Genomic DNA, 26,109 nt, shown 5'->3' with positions numbered 1-26,109 from the left:
AAATATTCAGACCCTCAACCATTCCCAATTCCTGTGAAATTTAATTCATACTAGTAAAAAGCAAACCTCTTCTCTAGTTCATGCTACCTTCTCTCCTATTCCCTGTCCAACACAATCCAACTCCTCTTGCCAAGTCCCATTCCATATCTGAATACACCATGGTCCACTTAACGCTCTGGAATTCTTGTTCTATAATTAATATAACTTCTCTTTATTTGAGAACTCTCTGGCTCTCACTCTATCCTAGCTCTACCAAGGATACAGGATTCCTGGCCTTCCTTTTCAGAACCACTTGCACATTCTTTCATACCCATCCAAAGGTCTCAAAGAGAATCTCAATATTCCTTGCTGATTTATTAAACGACTAAGGGTATTTAATTGCCTTCTAAAAACTAGACCATCAATTCCTGAAACAATTATGAGAAGCTCTTAAAAAGAATAGAAATACTTTTTGTTCATATGGAGAAATAATTTACTCCATTCTTCCATGTAGGATGGAAGAGAAAACCCTATTAATTACTTCCTTTTTTAAAATCTTTTTTTTTTCTTTTGAGATGAAATTAGGGTAAAGTGATTTGTCCAGATCACACAGCTATGAAGTGTTAAGTGTCTGAGGACTGATTTGAATTGGAGTCATCCTGATTCCAGGTCCGGTGCTCTAAACACTGCACCATGTAGCTGCTCCAAATTATATTATTTCTAGGGGAAACTTAGTTATCTGATAAGAGTGTTTTAATGTAGAAGGCACTTGGAAACGGATACTTATTAAAACAAAATATCTAATTCCTCTCTTACATGACAGATGTGAGATGGATATTTATGGGTAAAGCAATTTTTTTTAAGAGTATGAAGAAGGACCATCACTACTCTCATAGATTTGACCATTTTTCATTTTCTATTTTGGCATTCTAACTTTGGCTTTTAAGATACCTTTGTTGTCCCCAAATCCAAAAGAACTTCCTCCAACTCACACATTCTCATAATTTCAACAGCCTCAAGTATGCCTGACAACTGCTGGGCTCTATAGAAATTAAAGTACAAAGTACAGACCTGAAAAAGAATCACAGATCATCTAGTCCAGACTCATCACTTTATACCTGAGAAAACTGAGGGCTAGAAAAGTTAAATGATGCCCAGGTCTTACCTGGGTGAAGGTATTACCCAACCTAAACCTATAATTGTTACTATTTAGTTTAAAATAAGTGGGGGAGGTGGGAGGTAGAAGAGTCATTTTCTACTCTAATCAGTAATACTACAAGGAGGTGGAAGTCATTTTTTCTACTCTAATCAGTAATACTACAAAAATCCAACAGATTCAAAAACTTGATTAAGATCATCTTCAATTTCATTCTTTCAATTGTTTCCACAAACTATAATAAATTCTACCAATTCTTTTTCTAAAAGAATTCTCTAAACTCTGCCTTCTTTTACTTTTACCTTTTTACCCAGGTTTCAAAGCTTTAAAAAAAAAACAAAACTTTTATTCTCATAATAAAATACATGTTGATCTGTACTTTACAGCTTGCCAAGATCTTAGTCTAAAGTCTGCATTTTATTTATTTTTTTGTTAACTAAACTTATTGTAATCTTTCCCAGGTTCTTCTTTTACCACTGTGCAAGGTCTTTTCATATCATTAAAATTCAAACTAATCAGAAAAGCAAAAGGAAGAAGCAATATGCTATCAATTACTGCCAGTCAGTTTTATTTTTATGTTGTTAGAAGGGAAAAGTGGTCACTAAAATTCATCCACCCTCTTTACATTTTATACAGGTTGATGGCAAGGGTATACAGAGTGTACAGCAAATGCTGGAAAGCATTATTTCATTATAATTCATCTGCATGTTTTTCTTTTCCAATGACTTCTTTTACAGGAAGATTATCTACTGTGTTCCCTTTCTTTAGTTTAGACTTATATTAGTTCTGAATCTTCAGCACATTTGTTTTCTTAGACATGTCTGCAGATAAAGCAGTAACAAGCAGACAACTGGCACTAAGACTGAAGCTCTAAACTTGTTACTTCTTTTTCTTTTGCATAGCCATACATAGCTAGTGCAGATCCCATCTCCAATGGACAAGCAAACTACTAACTATTCTGTGTCCTTTTAGCTCTACTATATTCTCAATAGGTCAGCAACACAAAGAAACATGGAAACCCCCAAAGCTGCCTGTCAAATTTCCTGGAAGATTTCTCATAATCACCAATTCCAGGACTGACTGACTTATATAATTTTTCTCCTTTAGTAACAGACACAAAAAATGCATGAACCTTAAATCTGGAGTTATTTCATACCATAGACCCTCAAAATTTTATGCATTGATGATAAAGCTCCAAACACACATTAGAAGATATTGGGAAATCTAAAAGTAAAGCTGGCTAGATCTGAAGGACACTCACCTTAAACATTAGTTAATTCTGTTATTACACTTCTTGGAACTAAAGACTGACAAAATTTGTCTTGACAGTGAAATCAAGTTTTTCAGTGTGCCTGCCTCAGTGGTTTCATATATTCCTTGGGCCCTTAATTCCTTAGATGAAAACCTGACATTTTTACCCCAGTTGGGCTTTTAATGTGAACAGAGAAAGAAAAGGCTCTGCCAGAAAATCAGAAGTGGCTTTTAAGAAAGGCTCACCAGCAAGTGGTGCGTACTCTTCTTCGGTGACCAGCCAGGCATCACGGGCAGCCACTGAACTGGTGCCAATTGCAGCACTGGTAATAGCTTCACCAACAGTAAACTGAAGTTCTATTTGCTTTGCCTAAGGAAGGATGAAATAAAATAACCATGATAGATGCCAGGGGTAGAGAGAGTTTTCCCTAAGTACAAAAGTTGTAAACCAACAATCCTGCAAAAATTCCTATAGGATTAATATTCCTACAGGACATAAATATGCTGAAATCTTGTTTTCTGAATGCATTTGATATTGATCCCACTCCCAAAGTCAGTTCCTTCTATCTTTATGGACAAATAATATTACTCTTTTCCTGACTGTGCCTAAATATTACATTTATTTTTCAACTTAGGGGAGAATCAAAGTGAAAATTTCTTCCCAGACCCTGAGACATATTAAATCTAATTTTATCAACAACTATACCAACACCAGTCTTTTTCTCATGTTGATTAAAGATAGAATCAATTAAAAGGCAGAGAGATACTAGAGACTCATTTTAATACTTTCTGGAAAAATCTTAATACAATTGCCAATCACTTAAAATCTCTCCTGTCATACTAGTTATATTTGATTGTCAAAAATAATTACTTCAATTACTTGAACCAAAAGCTGACAATACAATTATGTAAGCTCTTATTTTACCAAAACCCATTTAGTAAGCACAAATTACATTCAAACTCTAAAAATTCAAGATTTTAATTTTAAATACACAATGTATAAAGCCAATGAGAAGGGGAAAACATGCAAGGAAAAGACAAATAATTTTAAATTCTAGCTGATGTCACTTAGCAAGTTAATAATTCAGTGAAATTGCTTTAAGGGGAAAAAGCTACATGAGTTTAGGTAGTTTTTCTGTATATAAAAGCAGAATGATTATCCAAAGAACTTTAATCAAATTCCTTTATGGAAAAATTATTACAACAAAAATCAAATGATAAATAAATTTCAGGGGGGTCTTGATCCCCCTTTATCACTGATCACTCAGAAAGTCTGGTGAACTGCACACCTGTCAGATTGGCTAAGATGACAGGAACAAATAATGATGAATGTTGGGGGGGATGTAGGAAAACTGGGACACTAATACATTGCTGGTGGAGTTGTGAAGGAATCCAGCCATTCTGGAGAGCAATTTGGAACTGTGCCCAAAAGGTTGTCGGACTGTGCATACCCTTTGACCCAGCATTGCTGCTGTTGGGCTTATATCCCAAAGAAATACTAAAGAGCGGAGGGGGACCTGTGTGTGCCAAAATGTTTGTGGCAGCTCTTTTTGTTGTAGCTAGAGACTGGAAGATGAATGGATGTCTATCAGTTGGAGAATGATTGGGTAAATTATGGTATATGAAGGTTATGGAGTGTTGTTGCTCTGTGGGAAGTGACCAGCAGGAGGAATGCGGAGAGGCTTGGAGAGACTTACATCAACTGATGCTGAGTGAAACGAGCAGAACCAGAAGATCACTATACACTTCAACAACAATACTGTATGGGGATGTATTCTGATGGAAGTGGAAATCTTCAACATAAAGAAGATCCAGCTCACTTCCAGTTGATCAATGATGGACAGAGGTAGCTACACCCAGAGAGGGAACACTGGGAAGTGAATGTAAATTGTTGGCACTACTGTCTGTCTGCCCAGGTTACTTATACCTTCAGAATCTAATGCTTATTGTGCAACAAGAAAATGGTATTTACACACATGTATTGTATCTAGGTTATATTGTAACACATGTAAAATGTATGGGATTGCCTGTCATTGGGGGGAGAGAGTAGAGGAAGGGGGAGGATAATTTGGAAAAATGAATACAAGGGATAATATTAAAAAAAAAAAAAAAAGAAAAGAAAAAAAGAAATTAAATTAAGAAAAATCTTCACTCTGAAGAAAAAAAAAAAAAAAGAAAGAAAGTCTGGTGAAGCCTAAAAGCCCCTTCTTAAAAGAATGTTTTTAATTGTACAAAATATTACCCTCCCCAAAAAAAACTCAAAAAAAAATTTAAAACATATTAAGGAGTATAGGTTAAGAATTTCTTTAGATAATTCAAAGTCATAATTGAAATTTACCTCAACAGAATCCATGAGGCCTTGCAAAATAAGCTTCTGGTGAGGAAAATCTCCATCTCCAACTGGAAAATAGCCCAAGGTTTGAATTGCTCGTTCCTTCATCTAAAAGGAGAAAATTTCTTCTTTTAAAAGTACATAGTTGTTCTTAATTTCAAAAGGGTAGTTTTAATAATCCTTATAAAGATGCCTCAGTTCATCCCTAAATACCCAGTTTTTACAAAGTTTGAGCTACTAGCTTTGGAATAGAAAAAAAATAACTTCTTAAATTTAACATTTAAAGTTATTTATACATTTAAAAAAATGTGAGACCTTTGTTCTAGATTTGCTGAACTAAAATTTTTGATTTCAATTTTCTAATTTAATGTTTAAGAGTATACATGGTATAGTCAGTTATAAGTCAGCTTCAGTGCCTAAAAAAACTGGTTTCAAAAAAAAAGAATTGGCCTCTGCCACAGACTAGCTGTAGTGGAAGCCTACTATACCCAAAGATCTGTACTGATAGGAGTTTTGTATGCCATTGAAACCATAAATTAAGTTCAAAAATCTAGGCAAATATTATTATGTAACTGTTCTTCTAATAGTCAATGAATTTATGGTAGTATCCATTTCACAGTTTAAATGACAGAAAGATTATAAGATGATTCATCCTCTCTTTATTGATTCCTATTATATATAGTTCATAATTTTTTATACTTTTCTCTTTAGGTATCTTGATGCTTATGAATATAGATTTACAATCAAACATTTCTTTAAACTGTTTTAAATGCCAATTACTACTTCTCTGAAAAAGCACTCTAATAGTTAACTGAGACAGACTTCTTAAAATAACCAATGAGGCTCCAGAAATTAATTGGCCTATTCTAACAATATGAAGAAAAAAATTTAGGCTGATAGTGATTTTTAAATCATTGTAAAATCTTAAATTTGAAGTCCTTCCTTATGAATCAACAGCTATGTTTCATATAATTTGATCTGCCCAAATTAATAACAGGGAATCAGTTTTGTAAAACTAGTTGTACACAGAAAATATCAGTTACTAACATCACAAATGCTGATTCATTACTCCTTTTCACATAATTCATATCAGTAGAATGTCAGAGCTACAAGGGAGCCTTAAAGATTATACTGTCCAAATTGCTCCTTTAAAAGAAGAAACATCCTAAAAGAAGGAAAGTGATTTGCCTTCTACTACTAAGAGGCATAAATTCAAACCTAGGTCTTTTAACTACAATCCAGTGTTTTTTTGTTTTTTGTCATTAACAAATCAGTTTGAATCTCTCCCCCAATGCCCATTCCCTATTTATTGCTAAGTTCTGCTGACTCCACCACTGCAATGTTCTTCTTTTGTGTTTTCCTCTAATTTTATTGCAATCTTCCTACATTCTGTCCATTGCCTGTCACCTAAATGACTGGAAGAGGTTTCTTTCCAACTGAACTAGGTACTTTTAAGTTCTCTGAAGATCTAATGAATCCTTCCAATGAGGATGGGGTCATCTTATTCACACACCATTATGACTTACTCTACTCTACCTATTAAATAAAAGTTCCTTTCCTTTCTTTCATAATCTGGCTCTGACCTAAATTCCAACTTAATTTCTTACCATACCTTTTTCAGAATAGTCTGAATATGTGAACCATTCACAAGCTGTGAAAAGGAGTTCACAAATATACACTGACTGGTGAAAGGGTTCACTTTGATCCTGTGTCCTCCCAACTCTGTCTTTGTGTCATCTCCCATAAATGGAATATACTCATATGCCTTTGGGCATTTTCTGTATGCACCAAGTCCAAAATGCTCTCCATTCTCTGCTCCACCTATTGACTTCTTTGGCTTCTTTCACATCTCAACTAAAACCATCTATAGAAAGCCTTTCCTGACCTCTTAATTCTAGTACCTTCCTTCTATTATTTCTTATTTATCCTGTGTGTGCGTGTATAAATATATATTTATGTATACATATTTGTTTGCTTGTCTCCCCCAATACACTGTGAGCTCTTTGACAGCCATCTTTTGATTCTTTTTATATTCCTAGCACTCACCACAATGGCTGGCACATAGAAGGTGTCTAATAAATATGTACTGACTGATTCCATTTCCCAAATCTAGGCTGCTATATCATCCCCAACTACTGAAATTCTGTCCTTTAAAGTTCAACTCTGCCATGAAGCCTTCCCTGATACTTCTAGAAGAAAGTAATCTTTCCTTCTCAAATTTCTTATAATAGATTATCTGCAACTGTTCCACATTCATGAGTTTGTTCTATACTATCAGATATTGAAATGACATCAGAGAGCTCTTTGATGTAGACATTCCCTTCAATGATATAAATCATAAATCACCCATGCTGGACCACCCTGTACCAATCTTATATACTTCTCTCATAAATTCACTTTAGAGATCTGAGATAAGTAGGGACAGTTTCTACCTAATAAACAATAGACTTCTCTTGCCTTTTCCTCACATCATGAGGAAACAAATGCAGAATGTGAGCTGCCCATGTGTTATTATTTGCTCATACCACATGAATAGGCCACCTTCTTCTTCATTCAGATACTTCTGACAACATCCTATATACCATTTGTCCTCTGTAATTTCTTGTTGGTGATGCAGCCTAAGTAAGCTCACCACATGCCTTGTCATTGACCTTTGAGTGGCAATTTTTATTCTTTAGAAACTAGACCTTATAACTATACAGCAACACTGCAAGAATGAAGGTATTAACATTAATAACTTTGTTTCATGAAAGTCATGGAATCATTGAAAGAACTTGGAATTTACCAAAGGTTAATTCAGCCTTAACTCTTTCTCTGTTCTAACTTTAGGCCTAAGTAATTTTTTTTTTTTTGCAATGTCTTTGAAAAATTTGCATGTATATGTAGTAGATAACTAATAAAAATGACAGAATTATACTAGAAACGTAATATACAATGCTCTTGCCTTATTTGTTTCTTTGCTTGAAGGTATTCTGTTGAGTAAACTTTCTACAAGATGGAGTTTGGTAAAGCCAGAACCTTCATTGGGAATAGGGAGAGGGCCATTTCTACCAATTTCACCCAGGGCTGTACAAGCAGCTATTGCCAGGAGAGGAGAAGTGCTGTCCAAAAACGAACCTGTAAACACATACAGAACAACATAAAGAGAATAGTCTATATTGTCCTCTTTGTGACCAAAATGAAACTAAAGTGTATTTAAAAGATGGTTTCACTTTGGTATCTTTTAAAAATATGCCAAATATCTGATAATAGCTTTAAATAAATGTGTATGTGTTCATATTTTTTTTTAAAAAAGTGTAGATCATCAGGGTATGGAGTATAATGAATTTTTAAAAGTTTCATTGTTCCAAACATCAAAATCGTCCCTGTGGATATCTCAGTATGAAAAAAATTATGAAAAGTCACTCTGTATGCTAATAGTGGAATATTATTGATAGCTCTAGCTCTAAAAATACAGAATAATTTCTGGATAGAAAGACATTTCAATTTAAATAAAAATTTTGTCACTGCAAGGCAAATTTCTGGGAAAACTATGTATCCTTTTAAAGTGTCAAGTCACAAAAAAAAAACAGAAAGGAAAATATCATTTAAAAAGGTTTAACATTAATAATAAGAATGTAGTTGAATAAGTATAAAAAATGTCAATTACCTATTGTTTCAGTTGTACTCTGAATGAGCTGTTCTTGCTCTGGCAAAAATGCAGTATTAGTCTCTGTGTCTTGCAGCTCTGCCACTTTGGTTTTCTTTTTAGCCAAATAACGTCCCACTGTGAATCCCAAAGCAAGCAAGGATCCATGCTGTATTTCTGGGCTCTAAAGTTGATAAGAAAACAACATGTTATTGTCATGTTTTCTCCATTTAATTTCATTTAAATTTTGCAAGTACACATTATAACAACTCTTCAGAATAAGGATAAATGGACTAAGGAATACAAATTCTCCATTTTTAATTTCACTGGCTTTTCACAGATCCAAAGCCCAAATGCAACAAAATAAATCAATAATTAATTGTAAAATGAAGAACTCCAAAATATCTTGATTAATTCTTGGATCATTTTAATACGAGGCTTCTGAATCTGTTACAGATTTAGTGGTGACCCCTTGGTAATGTTCTACACAATGTTATGAGGAGGAATAGTATTGTCAGAATTAAATTAAGGTAAACAGAGACACAAAGTTTGAAGTATAACCAATTTATTAGCAAATGTAAATTTACCAAGAAATAGGATCTCAACCTCCTCATCAATAGCTAAGACTCTGAGGTGGGGTTTACAGATCATTTTTATTAGACAAAAGGAGGAGGATTATAGTAAAAGTTATTATCACAGATTAAGTGGAGATCAGGTGTGTAAGGCTAGCAACCATCCATCTTGTTGCTAACTATTGTGTAATGTTAGAATCCTTACTAGGTGCTAAGTCTGTACTTAACAATTCTCTAGCTCAGAGTTCACACCTTTAGTTCAAACCTTTAAAGGAGTTTACACTTTTAAAGGAGCTTGCTCATTGGTCTGTAAGGAGTTCCCACCAGCCCCTAGAGTACTCACAAGCCCATTCTCTGGGATGATAAAAGGAGCCAACATTGAGTGGGCAGGGTCAGTATGGAAGAAGTCACTCTGGAAGGAGTCAGCCTGGAGTAAGTCAAGGGAAGGACTTCCCAGGTGAACTTCAGGGAAGCTCAAGGAGATTCAGAAAGAAGGGGATTCGAGATTCTACTGTGGTACTGACTGGGGACACTTGGACAAGAGCAGATTCACAAGAACTAAAGGAAAAGCCTGCTCATGGAGATTCACAACTAGGATTGACTTCCTGGAAACCCACAATCCCACACTCTTGGAGGCAGAGTCTGATTCATTGCCACATCTACCTTCCCTCTGGCTGAAGGCTCCAGAAGCCTCCCAAGAAACCTGCTCCCAAAGAAAAGGATTTACAGAAAAGAAACCTCCTCCCAGAGAAGGATTATAATTGAGAGACAACAGAACTTTATAGTGTATAGTTAAAAGGCTAGTTACTGGCACATGCATAATAAACCAGACTTTCTTGAAGACTAGAGCTAACAGACCAGCCTTCCTTAAAGGATTACTAATGAGTAGAGATAACAGATTTCCTTGACATAAGAAAAGATAACTGATTTCACACTAGAAAAACTGAACTTTTAAACTTAAATGAGGTATTTATAGAAAAGCTGAATTTGTCAACCTAACTCAGAGATGTCAGTAGTCAAACGGAATTAAATTAATTATGAAATAGAAACATTTTTTTTTACCCCAAGGTCAAACTGGCAGGTGTATAACAAGTTCCTACAGGAAACTGAAGTCAGGTCAAACATATCAGTGCCTTCAACATAAAATCCAAGGCAAAACAATGAGAACTATATAAAAGGGGAGACTACAGATATATGGGGGGAAAGCCCAAAATGTTCATTGTCCTCTCTATTTGTTTAGCTACCCAAGAATAATTATTTTAATATGCTAAGTTATTTTGTAGGGTCAACAAAATGATTTTATTTTGAAAGATTAACATGCTATTCTATTCTAATTCCTCTATTGCCAATAGTTTATTCATTGTATACATGTGATATCTATACAAAAACTATAAAAAGACAATCTAATTCTTGTATGGGATTGCCTGTCATCTAGGTGAGGGAGTAGAGGGAGGGAGGGGATAATTTGGAAAAATGAATACAAGGGATAATGTTATAAAAAAAATTACTCATGCATATATACTGTCAAAAAATTTTTTATAATTATAAAATTAAAAAAGACAATCTAATGCTTTAGAAAAAAGTAAGATAAATGACAAGTATCAAATTTTAAATTATTTTAAGAAAAAATGCACAATAATTTTTGTAAAGCAACAACTAGATCTACCTATAAGGAGCAATTCTTAACAATTCTAGTAGGATCATTAAGGGGGAGGATTCTGGGATGATGGCAGGGTAGGTTAGTAAATTTCAAGCTCTCCAGATTCTCCCCAAAAATATAACAAATTTGCATCTCAGGGGAACATATAATGGTGAAAAATCAAGATGTGGGCCAGAATAGAAGTCTTCCTGGTACAACTCAACAAAATCTAAAGAAAGACTCCAGGCCAGGATTAACCATGTGAAGTGTAAATACCTTCTGGCTAGCTTCCCAGGGCAAGGGAATGGACTAATAATTAGATAAAGCTGGAGACTCAGCAAAAACCACAAAGACTTTCACCTCCTGGACTGTTTCCTGGGTCCAAAAAGACTTGAGTGAACCTGGCTGATTAGGAAAGCCAGGTCCAGTTGTACTGCTCAGATATGGCCCTGGGCAAGAAGGAATCAATACCCAGTGAGCACAGAAGCAGTGGGGCAGGGATATGCTGCTGACTGTGAACACTTGTAGAAGTGGAGAGCTCTTGGTCTGGAGTTCTTGGTCAGAGTAGAGAGCTAAAGGGAAACTTGAGGCACCATCCCCCTACTCCATGGCAAAGAAGAAAGAATCCCACCACAGAAATTTACAACAGGAACAGGGAAGACCCAGGGTTTATCTTCAGAGAAAGACACTGAAGTGAAAAAAGCTTCTACCCCAAAGAGTAACATGAAATGGCTCCCTGCCAAGGGAGAATTTATAAAACAACTTAAAATTCAATTTAAGAATCAAATGAGAGACACTGTGGAAAAACTAAAATAAATAACTAAATAAAACTCATCCAAGAAAAACAAGTAGATTATGGGGGGAAAAAAATCAACCAGAAAAGTAAATATAGAGTCTCAAAGAGAAAAACAATTCTGTAAAAATTAGAATTAGACAAGGGGAAGCCAGTGAAGCTGTGAAAGACCAAGAAATAACAAAACAAATTATAAAGAATGAGAAACTAGAACAGAATGTGAAACATGAGAAATATGACTGATCTGGAAAACAGATCAAGAAGAGAAAATATAAAAATAATTGAACTGCCTGAAAGTTGTGACCAGAAAGAAAGTCTTGACACAATAATGTAGGAAATAATCCAAGAAAAATGTCCTGGAGTGATAGAGCATGAAGGGAAAGTAGAAATAGAAAAAAAAAAATCCACCTATCATCACCCCAATGAGATCCTTTGTGGAAAATACACAGGAATATTATCACCAATTTTGAAATTCCCCAGATCAAGCAGTAGATTTTGAAAGGAAGATGAAAAAAAAAAAAAAAAAGCAACATTCAATGGGGCAGCTAGGTGGCACAGCCCTGAATTCAGGAGGACCTAAGTTCAAATCTGATCTCAGACACTTAACACATCCTAGCTGTGTGACCCTGAGCAAGTCACTTAACTCCAAATGCCTCAGGAAAAAAAATTCAAATATGCTGGAGCAACAGTTAGAATTGGACTGGACTTATCAACATCCACAATAAAAGACCGCAATTCTTAGAACCATATCTACTGATAATCTTTAAAAAAAAACTAAGCATGTGGCCAAAAATATCATTTCCAGCAATATTATTTATAATATTGAATAAGAAAAAAAAATAGACATTTAACAAATGCATATTTTCACGAATATCTGTCAACCAAACCTGAACTTAATAGAAAATTTAACATGTAAGAGTCAATATTAAAGATCAATTTTAAGGAATTCACAACATGGACAAATTGTTTAAACATGGACAAATTGTTTTGCTTTTCTTTTTACATGAGAAATATGTACTATATGTTTTAAGATTCATATTAATAATAGGGTAGCTCCAAAGAAAGACTGGCAGAATTAAGGTAAAAATAGTAAATATATTATACAAATGAAGTGCAGAGGAAGTATAGACACAGAGGTATTAGAGAGGGAAAGAGGGATGATAGTTCTGAAAATTGACACACATCAAAAATGGGTTCAATAGGCAATACTACACATATACGAAGTATAGCACCTTCCAAAATCTATAAAGAAATAAGGGGAGAGAAATGGATGGATGGGGAAGCAAAGGGTGAAGGAAGAAGACAAGGGAAGGATCCATGAGTGGAGGGAGTTTAAGTAATAGCAAGGCAAGCTATGGAGCAGAATTAAAGCAAAGAGACAGCAGGGAAAGGAAAGACGTACATGTGTATGTGGTGTGTGTGTTTGTATATAGCTAAATATGCATATATAAATATATTTTAACTCTAGTTTGTTTGGGGGTAGTAGGGAGATGAAAAGGGAAAAAAGAATAAAGTAAATAAAGTGTTCAAAAGAGAACAAAAGAACATTTTAAAAGGAAGTAAAGAAAAAATAGATATTAATGAATATAATTTCTTCTACTTATATGCTTTCTTGATCTGGTAATTTGTTGTTATATATTTTGAATCCTGATATTTTGCTGGGCACATGACAATGTTCTCTTGTTTTATTTTGTTTTGTATTCCTTTCTGCTTTTTTTTAAAATTATTTTTTCAAATAAAATATATTTTTTAAAAATAAAGTAATTTGGATACTGGTTAAAAAAAAAAGAATTTTTGTAAAGTGACATCTATTAGTAGTAATTCTTAACAATTCTAATAGAATTGCATTGGGCTATGAAAAACAAGAGGGAGAGTCAAGATGCTGGAGTAGCCCATCAAGCTCCTCACCAAAACTCCATCAAACAGACCTAGAAAAATCACCAGATTGAATCCTGACAGGGAAATCCAAGAAAAAGTCAGTGAGTCCTTTTTCCAGCTTAGTTTGGCATAGGAAGATAGACAGAAAGAAGTCTGCAGATCCTAGTGTAAGGTCCCACATAAAGCACTCCTGTGCACAGAGATTAAACTATCTCATAGCAAAGACAGGTACTCAAGGAAACTGAGTGAAAGAGAAAAAAATTGTAAGAATCACTGAATATCACAATCAAAAAAAAATTAGACTCTGGACACAATACTTAAAAGAAAAATTTCCAGAGCATTACAGTCAATATCCAAAATACTATAAGCAGTTAGAAAGATTTCATATGCCAAGGGAACTAAAAAAAAAATGTAAGAATCACTGAATATCATAATTTAAAAAAAAATAGACTCTGGACACAATACTTAAAAGAAAATTTTCCAGAACATTACAGTCAATATCCAAAATACTATAAGCAGTTAGAAAGATTTCACATGCCAAGGAAACTACAGTGAAGATCACATAGGATTTATCAACTATCCTTATAAAACAGCAGAGATCTCAGATTAAAAAAATAAGGCAAAAATTATATAAAAGAATAACTTGCCTAGCAAAGCTGTTTATAATTCTACAGAGAAAAAAAAATGGACCTCTAATAAACTAGAGGACTTCCAAGCATTCCTGAGAAAAAGACCAGAATAGTGTAGAAATTCTAAAGTTCAAAAGCCAGAGTTAAGAGAAGCATAATAAAAAACAAATAATGAAATAAAGTATAATGGAAATGAACAGGAAGTGGGCCAATATAGCTGAATTATAAATATATAGAAGATATTAAATTGTAAGAAGACTGGAAAGGTAAAATGGGACCCAGTTATTAAGAATTATAAACAAAGGATTTTAGATTTGATGCTGGGGATAATAAGAAACTATTAGATTTTACTGACAAGGGGAATGCCATGTTAAGACTTGTACTTCAGGAAAATTATCTTGTCAGTTATGAAAACATTCAACTACATTACAAAATTATCTAAAGATTTCTTCATCAGTTCAATTTAAGAATGTCTTTGGATACATTTTACAGAAGATGGTACAGAGGAGAGAATGAATCTGAAGTCAGACCAGCTGAACTCAAAATCCTGGTTCTATCAATTCTGACTTTGGGCAACTTTAGGGAGAAGGTCTATATATCTTCTGAGCCCATTCTAGCTTTATGAATTCTATGAATGTATACTTTATATATATGCACACACATATATTTTTATGTATGTATATGAGCAAACACACACCACACATACACATACACACACATACATACCCCTGTTTTTTGAATCTTTAAAATATGAGAAATGTACATTCAGTAAATACATGGATTTTTCAAAATTTACTTGGTAAGTGGTATGATCAGAAATATACAATGCCATATATTAAAAGAGAGAGAAGAAAGATGATTACTTACATGATTGTCCTTTGTAGTCTTCATAAGGTGCTGTATAGTTGACTTCAACTCATTTCCTGACATTGTAGATACCACCACTGAATAAAATAATGCCACTAATTCCCGCATCTCTTCCTTATTAGTATTCATAAGACTCTGAAAAGTATAGAAAAAGGGAATAAGAGGTAAGACAGGAATTATTCACTGCAACTCTAAGGCTTAAAATACATTTTTATGAAATACAAGTACTAATTATTTGCTATAGTAATCTTGAAATGTGAAAATAAAAAGATCAAAAATAATAAGATAAATGATACCTGATAAATAGTATTCTGATGTTTGGTGCTTAAAGGAAAAATAATCATTCAATACTTTCTCCTAAGTAAAAGAATTACAATAACAACACCACAAAATAATAGACTGTAATACAACTTAAAGATTGTTAAACAACTTTTACACCATCAACTACTAAGGGGTAAGAATTAATTTACTTTTATATCATCAATAAAGTTAAATTACATATAGAGCACTGGCCCTGGCATCAGGAGGATCTGAGTTTAAATCCAGCCTCAGACACTTAACACTTCTTACTTGTGTGACCCTGGGCAAGCCAGTTGCCTCACTGCCCTCCCCTCCTCCCAAAATGTCAAATTACACAACAGGTAATCTATAAAACAAAAGAGAAAATATTGAAAAAATAGAAATTTAATTAAGAAGAATAGAACAAAATAAAATTGAAAGCATTTTTCTATTTAAAATTAAAATCATTTCTGAGCATCAAATAATTTCCAATATGTACAGATACTATTTGGACAATGGGCTACTAGGATGCGTTAGGAAGAGAAAAATTGGCCCGGGAGGGAGAGATCAGGTCAAAGCTTCCACATTTTTATCAGTAATCATACTGGGCTTATGCAGAGCAAATTCCAACCTATTTGGTTTGCAGAAATTAATATATTTTGGGAAAAAATGAAGAGAAGTTGGTAGATAGTAAAACAAGAAAAAAGTATCAATGAAACATTTTTAAAACAGATGAGAATTTAAGGAAATTCAGGAGGAAATTAGATAATAGGAAATTTTGATAATTAGATAAATTGTATTCCCACTGCACCAAATACATTCTTAAAAAAAAAAAGACATTAAAAGTTCAGGGTCACATAAAATCCCTTTTTTCTGATCTCTGCATACCGAAATGTTTACATTTGTTCATAATAAAAAAGAGAACAGACTTAAAATAGAAACAGAATTTTTTTTAAAACTTTCAAACATGTTTTTACAGATTTACAATGCTTAACTCCATAAAGGCCTCATTATATTATCTATTTCACTCAGAATAATTTTATTTCCCATAGTAACTATGACAAATATTTTCTTATCACCTCAAACTCTCAACTAAATTCCTCCCCTTCTACGGTAGACTACAAGTCAGCTACATTACAGAGAGATTAGAAAGCCAAATTTCATCTCAGACACAAATGTTTTGATTTTAGGCAAGTGTCTTAACTTATCTGGCTCAGTTTCCTTAACTATAACAGTGAAGCAGATTGTGGTCCCTTTAAGAAACTGTATTTCCTTTTGATTTCAGATTCTTTCAGATTCTCAGCTCCTCCTGGGGAAGGTATATCCCCTAGATAAGTTATCATTCCAGGATGCCAGAGCCTTTGATTCAATTAGAAAACCTGGTCAAAAAGCAATCCCTTTGAAGTGTTGTTAATTCCAATAGGAGACCAAGTTGAAAGAGTCTAAGCCCGGGAACTTGGCTGTCCCAGCCCCCAACCTGGTCTGATCTTCGTGGGCTGTCCCAGTTCACCCACCAAGATACCTAATATAATTGCTTCCATCAACTAAAGTCTTTGCAGATGGACCTCGGTAGCTCACTCAGCTGCCAGGACTTTCTGTCCACTAAGAACTGCATTCTCATAATGCAAAACTCCATTTTCCATAGATCTGCCACTATAGAAGTCAGTCTCTTGGTAAACTGATTTCTATCTAACAATAAACTTATATTTTGCAACTAATATTCGGGAATGAGTGAATTCTTTCATTCCTAAAACCTGTGGCCGATTTAAAGGGGATTCTTAACACCTCTCTTATCACCACTAATCTCTAGATCATCAGGAATCTAGACCACTCAACTCACATCAACAGCACCACATTATAGGGACTTGTTCCTCTCCCTTCTCTTCCCCCCACCCCCACCACCACTCAAAAACAAATGACTTCACTAAGAACACTGAACTCAAGAAGAGGGAAGTGAAAAAAAAATGAAATACTATCAATTAATCCTTTTTTTTTTTTTTAAAGCAAGCATAAGGAATTCAGAAAGGACAAAAATAAGCAGGATGGTGTTGAAACTACTGTGTTAAATCTGAAATATATAAGAAAACCCAAAGTGTACATAATGTCTTTTCTTGTTCTCATATAGCAAAAATGTTCAAAAGTATTTATACTTAATACTGTTTTTATTCAAGAAGCCATTCTCTATTCAACCCCTTCCATATTTATCACTGTATTAAAAGTGCTTCCTTAAGAGCCAAATTCTCAGTGAAAATCTTTCTAAAATGATCTGTGACAGTTAATGCCATTAAACATCCCCTTCTTTCCCCTGCTGTCCCTCCACAAAGCTTCAAATATAACAGTCTCTTAGATAACCAGTCAATTAATAAGGACAAGGGATGCTAGTGATGTAAAGACAAAATAAATCCTTGCTATTAAGGAACTTATGACTACTGGAATAGATAAGTATGTATGAGATAAATGAGACAATTTATTGAGAAGACATTTGGAAGTGTCATTTAGAAGATGGCACAAGAGCTGGATTTTTTTTTAAAAATGACATTTTGAGAAGCAAAGGCGAAGTAGGAAGTACATTCTGGGCATGGGAGACATTGGCAAGAAGGTCAGCCTGCCTTTACTACATATATAGCAACAGAAACAATATAAAACAAGCTTAGAAATGTAGGTTTTGGCCAAGTTGAGAAAAGTTTCATAACTCAAGTGGACAAGTTTACACCATAAAAGCAACAGGAGCTGGTAGAATTTTGTTTTGGTTTGTTTTTTAAGGTAATTTATGTGGAAGATTGCCTGGAGTGGGAAAAGATTTTGAGACAGGAAGATTAATTAGGGAGCATTCACTCAAATATTTATTAAGCACTTATTGTGCAAATCTGGGCATATGAGTGCTAAGAGTTGGGCATACCAAGACAAAAGTAGACCCTGTCCTTAAGGAGTTTATATTCTAATGGAGGAGACAACACAGGCATACAGACATATACAAAGCACATCAAAAATCAAGTACAAGGAAACTTTGGAGGAGAAAGCATCTATTAGCCCCTGGGGAAACTAGCAGTCCTAAATGTCCAGCTTAGAAGTGACAAGGGCCTAAACTAGGATGCTGGTTTTATAAGGGGAAAAGCCAATGCATGCATGTCTGAGATGCCATAAAGATAGAAGGGACTACACCTGATAGATGAGGTTTACTTCCTGTTTCAATATTCCTTTATGTTCTTCACTGGCTCTTTGTCTCATTGATTCTTTGGCCTCTTAACCCTCTCTTTACTCTAGACTTTCTCTCAGGAATATCTAAACTATTATTTCAAGGTTTGCTATAACCCTAATTCTAGTCTTTCCTGTGGCCCCTTCTAAGCTTGAAACCTGTGTATCGAACTGCTTTTCACTCAAGTTTAGTGTAGAGGTTTTAAACCAAGTTGCACGCAAATCAGTAGAAAGAACCTGAGGGACAGGAGTAGGGGTAATTTGGCCTGGAATTTTAGTGAAGGACACAAAGCCAGACTCAAATATTTTCACACTAGTATAGCGAGTAAAGATTTTATTTTATTGATAACCTATCAATAAAAAAAGCAGAATAAATCCATTAGCTTTAAAAAATGGAAAGGACTCAGAATGGAAAGACCTGGGTTCAAATGCTAGGCTGAGCTGCTAAGCAGCAAATCATATAACTTCACTGACCATGACCTCTCATCTGTAAAATGAAGATGTGAAAAGGAATATACTTTATGAACATGCTATGTATATATCAGTGGCCATTATTCTTAGGCCTATAAAAATATGCTTCTGAATATAGCCTCCCCACAATCCAAAGAATTATATTGGCATTCCTCAAACATGGGATCAGAAAGATCAATGAAAGAACTTAAGGGAATCATAAAATCAACCTTATAAAGATCCTTGAATATGTTTCATGGTAGTTAAAAATTACAAGATGATCTAAAAACTTTATGATAAGCGACATAAAGAAGAATGAGAGGGGTCTTAATAGGAAGAAAGATCATATGAACCAAGTTTGAAGAACAGTTAAATTTAACTTAAATAAGTTAAACTAGAACTTTCTGCAAAATCATCAAAACCAAACATATGCAATGCATTGAAATTACCTTTATCCAGTCTGTTTTGTCTACAAATTTGGTTGCCAATTTTTCTGGGTAGACAGAAACAGCTTCCAAAAGACAATACATGACAGGCAATCCTAAACAAAAATTCAACAACATATTAAAAACCATGAGCACCAACAAATACACATTTTATAATGTAATCCCTAATTCTCTCAAAATTCTTTCAAGTTGAACATTATAAAGAATGTCGTTCTAAAGGCAAATGAGTATCTTATTACGTCTCAATTATGCATGGCAAGCACCACTTCAAAGGTCAAAGCTAATGTGACTTAGGAGGCAAGCTAAGAGACACAGAATACAGAACAGCTAGACTTGGAGTTAAAGAATAGAGTTCAAATCCAGACTCACATACTTTTCTGACTCTATGACCCTGGGCAAATCACATCAACTCTGTTAACCTAAGTTTCCTGATCTGTAAAATGAGAATCACAATAGCACCAACCTCCCTGGGTTGTGAGAATCAAATGAGATGATATTTGTAAATTGCTTATGAGTGCCTGCTACACAGTGGGCACCATTTAAATGCTAACCATTATTATATAGTTGTCATCATAATCATTATTATCAACATCAACATTAAAATAAATGTCAAAGAAACCAAGAGAACCAAGGTTATTTTGGGGTCTGTGAACTTGTGTTTTAATTACTTGCAAATATTCTATTTTATGAATTTAAAAATATTTTAGGAAGGACTTAGGGATCAAAGGGTCCATTACAAAAGAAAGATTAAGAATCTTGCATTAAAATTTCAGTCCAAATGTATAAAAAAGTATTTTTTTTCTTTGTCCATCTAGTATGTCACTATAATCTTCACACTGAATAACTTTACTAATTACCACATAAATTGATGATTACCTAAGAAGTCTCTACTTTGAGGTCAACAATTCCTTCTTTTCTTTGGGAAATTTGGTTGTACAGTTACTTTTACAAACCTTAAGACTCAAAGATGACTTCCGTCAACATGAAGGACAAAGATGACTTTTATGTGACTATTTTGGATAATCACATAAAAAATTTTGAAATTGAAAATTTTCAATTGAAAATTTTGGATAGATTGTGTATGATTAAAAAAGTAAGATTATTAACAAAAATTAATTTCAATACATTTGAGTATAAACTGAGAACTGCCACTTTAATTTCAAAAGTAAAATATGAGAATCACCTAAATTATTTTTGTAAGACCTTTATTGTTTTTCATTAGCACTGAGGTTTCTCACCTCCAACACCTGCTAACAGCTGCTGAAGGAGACCAATATAAATCTGTACCGGGTTATTTTCCCCACCCTTGGAGGAAGATGATGTTATGTGGTTGCCAGACATAAGATTTCGTATGTAACGACCAATTGCTGGGGCATGGTCTTGCATATCCGCCAAGCTCTGTGAGGTGGGAACCACACCTGCACTGTGAGCAAGACACATTCGCAAATACAGGACTATCTGAGAAAAGAAAAAAAAAAGAAGACTCTAGATAAGGTACTCAGAAAAGATAGAGGGAAAATAAGGTTTCCAGCTTATTCTTCAATTTTCCTTCACAAGAACTTAAATTTCCTTAAGGAAAATATGAAAAAATGGCCCTAAAATGCCAATTTAATATTACTTCAAGCCATAAAAATTTGTTAAACATAATCAACAAATAAGCAAACAATTTAAAACTATAGTTAAAATTCAAAACTAACTTTGGAGGTCAGGTTGATTTAGCTAACATTACTAATTCTACAAGCCAAAGATATAAAACATATATAGCTAAGCAGAAGTCTGAAACAAGTGTTTAGAAAAATTATTATGATCAAAAAAGGTTCCTAGACATTTTCAACTGCCACAATCATGAATTTAGGTTACCATAGGACAAACACAGATCAGGTATCAGTTAAGAACTTCCTTATGTTAAGAAAGAAGAAAAAAAAAAAAATGGAATGCATTCTTAAGGATTGTTATCGAAACTTTCCATAGGAGCCTTATACTTCTTTAAGAATATTTTATTTATTGATATCATAGGAATTTGGGCAAGATAACCCTTAAAAATCAATTTCCTTTTAATATATCTATATAATTAAATCCCTCTGAATATAGTAAACTCCTCTTCTTGATCTTCAAAACTTTTCTATGAACACAAATAACTGCTATTTTATACAGATTATAAAATTTAAAAGCATACTGTTAAAAGGAAAAATTATAGTAATCAATGAATATAAATGTACAGAATATTAGCCATTAGTATTAGTGTTGTAAGGTTCTATTTATTATACCTTACTTTGAATTGAAAATACACAGCTATATTTCTTTTTAGTCTGAATCAACCTCCAATCCCTAAACCGCAATAAACTTAAACTGGAATAGAAAGGGTCACATTATATGGAAAAAAACCTAAAGAATAAGAATATTTCACAGGTATGGGTCTGAGAATGCCTAATACAGACACAGAAACATAAAATGCAATGGTGAAAATAAAGACGAAACATGATTTTGATTACAGAAAGTTGAAAAGCTCCATATAAATAAGGTCAATAAAGAGAGAGAAATGAAAAAGATTATTAAGTGGGGAAAACTTTTTAAAGCAAATCACTGATAAAAGTCTGAAATATAAGCTATACTGGAAATTGATACAGATATATAACCCCCAAGAACTGTCTTCTAGCAGTAAGAGATCAAAAGATAAGAAGTTTCAGAAAAGTCATAAACCATAAATAATTACCATGTGAAAACACTCCAAAATAATCAAGTAGTTAAAACAGTGGATAAAAGTGCCAAATGTGGAGTCAGGAAGACCTAAATTCAAATTTGGCAGTTAATTGCTATATGATCTTGGACAAGCCACCTATCTTAAGAAAGTCATGTCATTAGCATCTGTCTCCTAGAGTTGTGAAATTTAAATAAAATATTTGTAAAACACTTAAGGAATCTTGGAATACAATATCCCAAAAGTTTTAAAAAGTAGAACTAGAATCTAGAATAACTTATCCTGCAAAGCTGAATGTAAATGCATAAGGAAAAAAATGAATATAAAGAAGTTAAATGGGTATTCATCAAATGGAAAGTAATGGTTGAATAAAATAAGGCTATTACTGCACTAGAAGAACTGATGAATTAGATGACTTTAGAGAATCCTATATAGTATGGAATGATATGGATTTTTTCCCCTAATATATTAGGCTTTTGCTTTTTTCTTTGTTACAAGAAAGGATACATTTAGCAAGCAGGAAAGTATCTCTAGAAATAACAGTGATGTAAAAACAAAAGCAATCAATGAAACAGTTTTTTAAAATGACTTGCCCATTTCTAAAACTTGCTTCTTAAAAATAAAAGCAGCAGACTAGCTTAAAAATTTAGTGTGTACAAATATGCACGTTTAAGTAGATACATACATGAACTACTTAGAAATGTCTGTTTAAAATATTTATAAAAATCAACACACAAAATGAAGTGAAAGGTCTACCTCTCCAAATGTAGCTGGATTAAAAGGAAGAACAGCAGTTCCTGTCATATATTTGGCTGGAGTTTTCATTCGATGCGAGGCCTAAAGAAAAGGACTATGTCAAAAAATTAGGATGTAGGAGAGAAAAATTATTTAAAATGATGCACATATGCAATTTACAGGTCAAAAATAAATTCTGTGGCAACAATAAGAATTTGCCCAGCACTTTCTATTCATAAGAATTCTATAAGTTTGCATTCAATTTAACACATACTGAATATTGAGAAGGATTTGTTTTTAATGTCATAATATCTACTCCATAAATTGTACAATAGCTATAGCAATACAATGTTACATATTGAACATGTATAAGACTGCTTGCCATCTAGGAGAGGGGATCAGCGAAGGGAGGGAAGGGAAAAGTTGGAACAGAAGTGAATGCAAGGGATAATGTTGTAAAAAATTACCCAAGCATATGTTCTGTCAATAAAAAGTTATAATTAAAAAAAAAGAAAGAAAGAAAGGAGACACGTCCATCAGAATTGATGATCATTAAAAAATATATATATACAATGTTACACCTCAGTCTTCCTAAACCAGCTCCCATAAGGGATAATAAAAAAAAATAATCTGTAAATATGGACAGAATGTGATACTGATAAAGGGAGTGATAAAGACGGTATTTAGGAAAATATCTTTCACTCATTCAAAAATGAGCAAGAACTAACTATAATGGGGTAAAACAATAGATATTTCTTTTATCTTCTCAGAGCCTGGATTATCTATATCATTTTACAATAAAACAAGAAAGTCATATATACACATACAGTAATATATGTTTTTTGGCTATTAAAACATTGAAGATAAGGTTAAGGTGATGGCTGACTGGAAGGGTAGGAAATAGGTCAATGGAACTGACAGTTTTATGATTTATGGAACAGCTAAGGAGTATAGCGTCTGGAGTCAGAAAGAACTGAGTTTAGATCCAGACTCATATATACTTGAGAACTATGTGATCCTGGAAAAGTCACTTAACCTCTGTTTGCCCCAGTTTCCTGAACTGTAAAATAAGCTTAGTAACAGTTTCTACACTATTATAAAAATCAAATATTATCTGTAATGCACTTAAGCACAGTACCTGACATAGTGCTTACTGAATAAATGTTAATCAACTATACAAGCTTTTTTTAAAGGTTTATTATCCAAAGCAGATTTGGCTGCTTGAAAGAGTTCTCTAGTTTCCATATGAAACACACACACACACACACACACACACACACACACACACACACACACACACGCACGCACAGGAATGGTGTGTCACAGCTTCACACATATTAACTTCAATATGCTTTTGAAGTTCAGTAATTTTTTATTAGGAAGTATAGAAAAGCAAATTTTCCATTACCTTCTTACCTCCATCAAAACAACTCAGCAATGTACACAGCTTTAAAACAGCAACTTATTCTGTTCAATCTAAGTATTTTAAATGCAAGGTCAGTCATTTTTTCTTTCTTTCTTTTTTTTTTAAAGCATATTTTCTATTCAATCTTCTTCAAAAATTCACTGCTCTTATTAAATAATATGTGAAAAGAATAAAGATAAAATACTTGAGTTTTATTATGGATTTATCCAAGTTATAAATTTATCTGTACCTTCTCTTGAATATAATGTACCATTTCTGGGAAGGAAGGCATCTGCTTGGAAGTACTTTCTTTTTCATTTTTACCCGGTAGAGTTCTTAGCACACGCTGTGCTTCTCCATGAACTTCTTCTCGTCTTTCAGAAAAAAGGTGAAAAAAGGTAAAGCCATTATCAACTAGAAGATCATGAATTTTTTAATAATGGTACAATTAAGCAATGGCCTGGTGCAAACAAATTTTCTTGTTCTAGAATATGGTTTCTTAAACTTTCTCCACCCGCTACTCTCATCTGAAAAATTTTTTTGTTACCCTGGGTATATAGGTATATGATTAAGAGTCATATATAAATCAAATATTTATTGATAATAAACCATAATTTTGTGAACCCATATTCAAGATCCTGTATGGGGTCACATAAAAAGCTGGGTTCTAAAACACTGTATAGACTCAAATACATTATAAACAACTTATTCTGGTCCTTAAAGATGAACTACTCTGTCATTTTACCTTTATTCTATAACCAAAGATATAAATATTCAATAAGTGTTTATTATGCATTATTTATGATATGAATGGAATTGTGGACTGGCGATACAAATAAAAAGAATGGAAGAAATCTTCTACTCTATAGAATAAAATACATTATGGATTACTCTTCATTAACCATCCTCTATAAAAATAAATGCACTGTAGGTTACCAAGCATCTTTAAATTCTCAATAACATAATATTAAATTATTAAAGCACAAAACTGTATGTACTAGAAGATGCAAACACATACATTATGTACATTATGCCTCCTCCCTCTCATTTTCTCTTCCATCTCTCTCTCTTACTCCCCCATCTCCCACTCTTTTCCAGCTCCACACCCAAAAAACTTCTCTCACATCTAATCATTTTCCCTACTCTCAGTACACATCGACTCTCACTATTTCAACAGCTTAATTGGTCTTCCAGCTTCAAATCTCTTGCTATTTCAGTTCATCCTCCAGAATTCTGCCAAAGTGACTTGCTTTAAGTATAAATCTGACCATGTCGCTTTGGTATTCAATAAATTCCACTGGCTTCCTAATGCCTCTAAAACCACATTTAAACTATTCTTTTGAGCCTTTAAGGTTTTCCACAGTGTTGATCTCATCCATCTTTCTAGCCTCATTGTGTATTGTGCTCCCTTTCATAATCTGAAAGCCAACCAGGAATTCTCCATTACTTATATGTAACATTCTAGCTCCTATTTCCAGGTCTATGCACTGGATATTTCCCTGGCTGGTAATGCTCTTACTTGCTCAATTCTGTCTCAAAGAATCCCTCTTCTTTTGAACACCACCCAGAAACCTTTCCTGATCTCAAAACTGCAAATGCCTTGGCTCTCAAACTACCCTGTAATTTAATTAACTAGCTTGGCTTATTCTTTTTATATTTTTCCTGGATGTACTCTATTCATGTTGTCTCTCTACTCTAAGAATGTCAATTCTCTGCAAATAGGGATTATTTCATTTATTACATTTTTATCTTCAGTCTCATGTCTGATACTGTGTATGAAACAAAGAAATGCCTTTAAAAAATTCTTGCTAAATGAGTGAAGGAATTAATGTGACTATGCTAAGATTCAGTAAATTGTTTTTAAACAATTTTTAGAAGGAAAAAAGACTTCTGGGAAAGACATAATAAATGCAATACAATATAGTGGAGGTGCCATTGGCTTCAGAATAATAATTTCAAGATCTGATACTTACTGTGTGACCAGGCAAACAACAAGCTCTCAGGAATCTCAACAATATCCCCGAAATATGTATTTAGATGTATTTGTAAATACATCTAAATTCTGTCCTAATATCCCTATTTGTTCAAATCAGTCAACAAGCATTTATTAAATGTTTACTTAAATACCAGGCACTATGCTAAGCTCTGGGGAAATAAAAGAATAGCAAAAAAAATAG

The 26,109-nt window shown here is 33.6% G+C and overlaps 1 protein-coding gene across 4 annotated transcripts in view; it reads right to left on the bottom strand.

Annotated features, from left to right (window-relative positions):
- ECPAS (Ecm29 proteasome adaptor and scaffold) overlaps nt 1-26,109 on the bottom strand; it is a 155,650-nt gene that overhangs the window by 34,132 nt on the left and 95,409 nt on the right. For all 4 annotated transcript variants that reach the window (XM_074280886.1, XM_074280885.1, XM_074280887.1 and 1 more), the window contains 9 exons: nt 24,183-24,306; nt 22,549-22,629; nt 20,333-20,552; nt 19,098-19,189; nt 14,725-14,859; nt 8,368-8,530; nt 7,663-7,835; nt 4,725-4,826; nt 2,633-2,756 (listed from right to left, as the gene is read on the bottom strand). In XM_074280886.1, the coding sequence (XP_074136987.1) occupies nt 2,633-2,756; nt 4,725-4,826; nt 7,663-7,835; nt 8,368-8,530; nt 14,725-14,859; nt 19,098-19,189; nt 20,333-20,552; nt 22,549-22,629; nt 24,183-24,306 (1,214 nt within the window). The remainder of the gene's footprint in view (nt 1-2,632; nt 2,757-4,724; nt 4,827-7,662; nt 7,836-8,367; nt 8,531-14,724; nt 14,860-19,097; nt 19,190-20,332; nt 20,553-22,548; nt 22,630-24,182; nt 24,307-26,109) is intronic.

The sequence above is a fragment of the Sminthopsis crassicaudata genome, chromosome 1, assembly GCF_048593235.1.
Source record: "Sminthopsis crassicaudata isolate SCR6 chromosome 1, ASM4859323v1, whole genome shotgun sequence".
NCBI lineage: Eukaryota > Metazoa > Chordata > Mammalia > Dasyuromorphia > Dasyuridae > Sminthopsis > Sminthopsis crassicaudata.
This window is presented reverse-complemented; position numbering and strand designations above follow the sequence as displayed.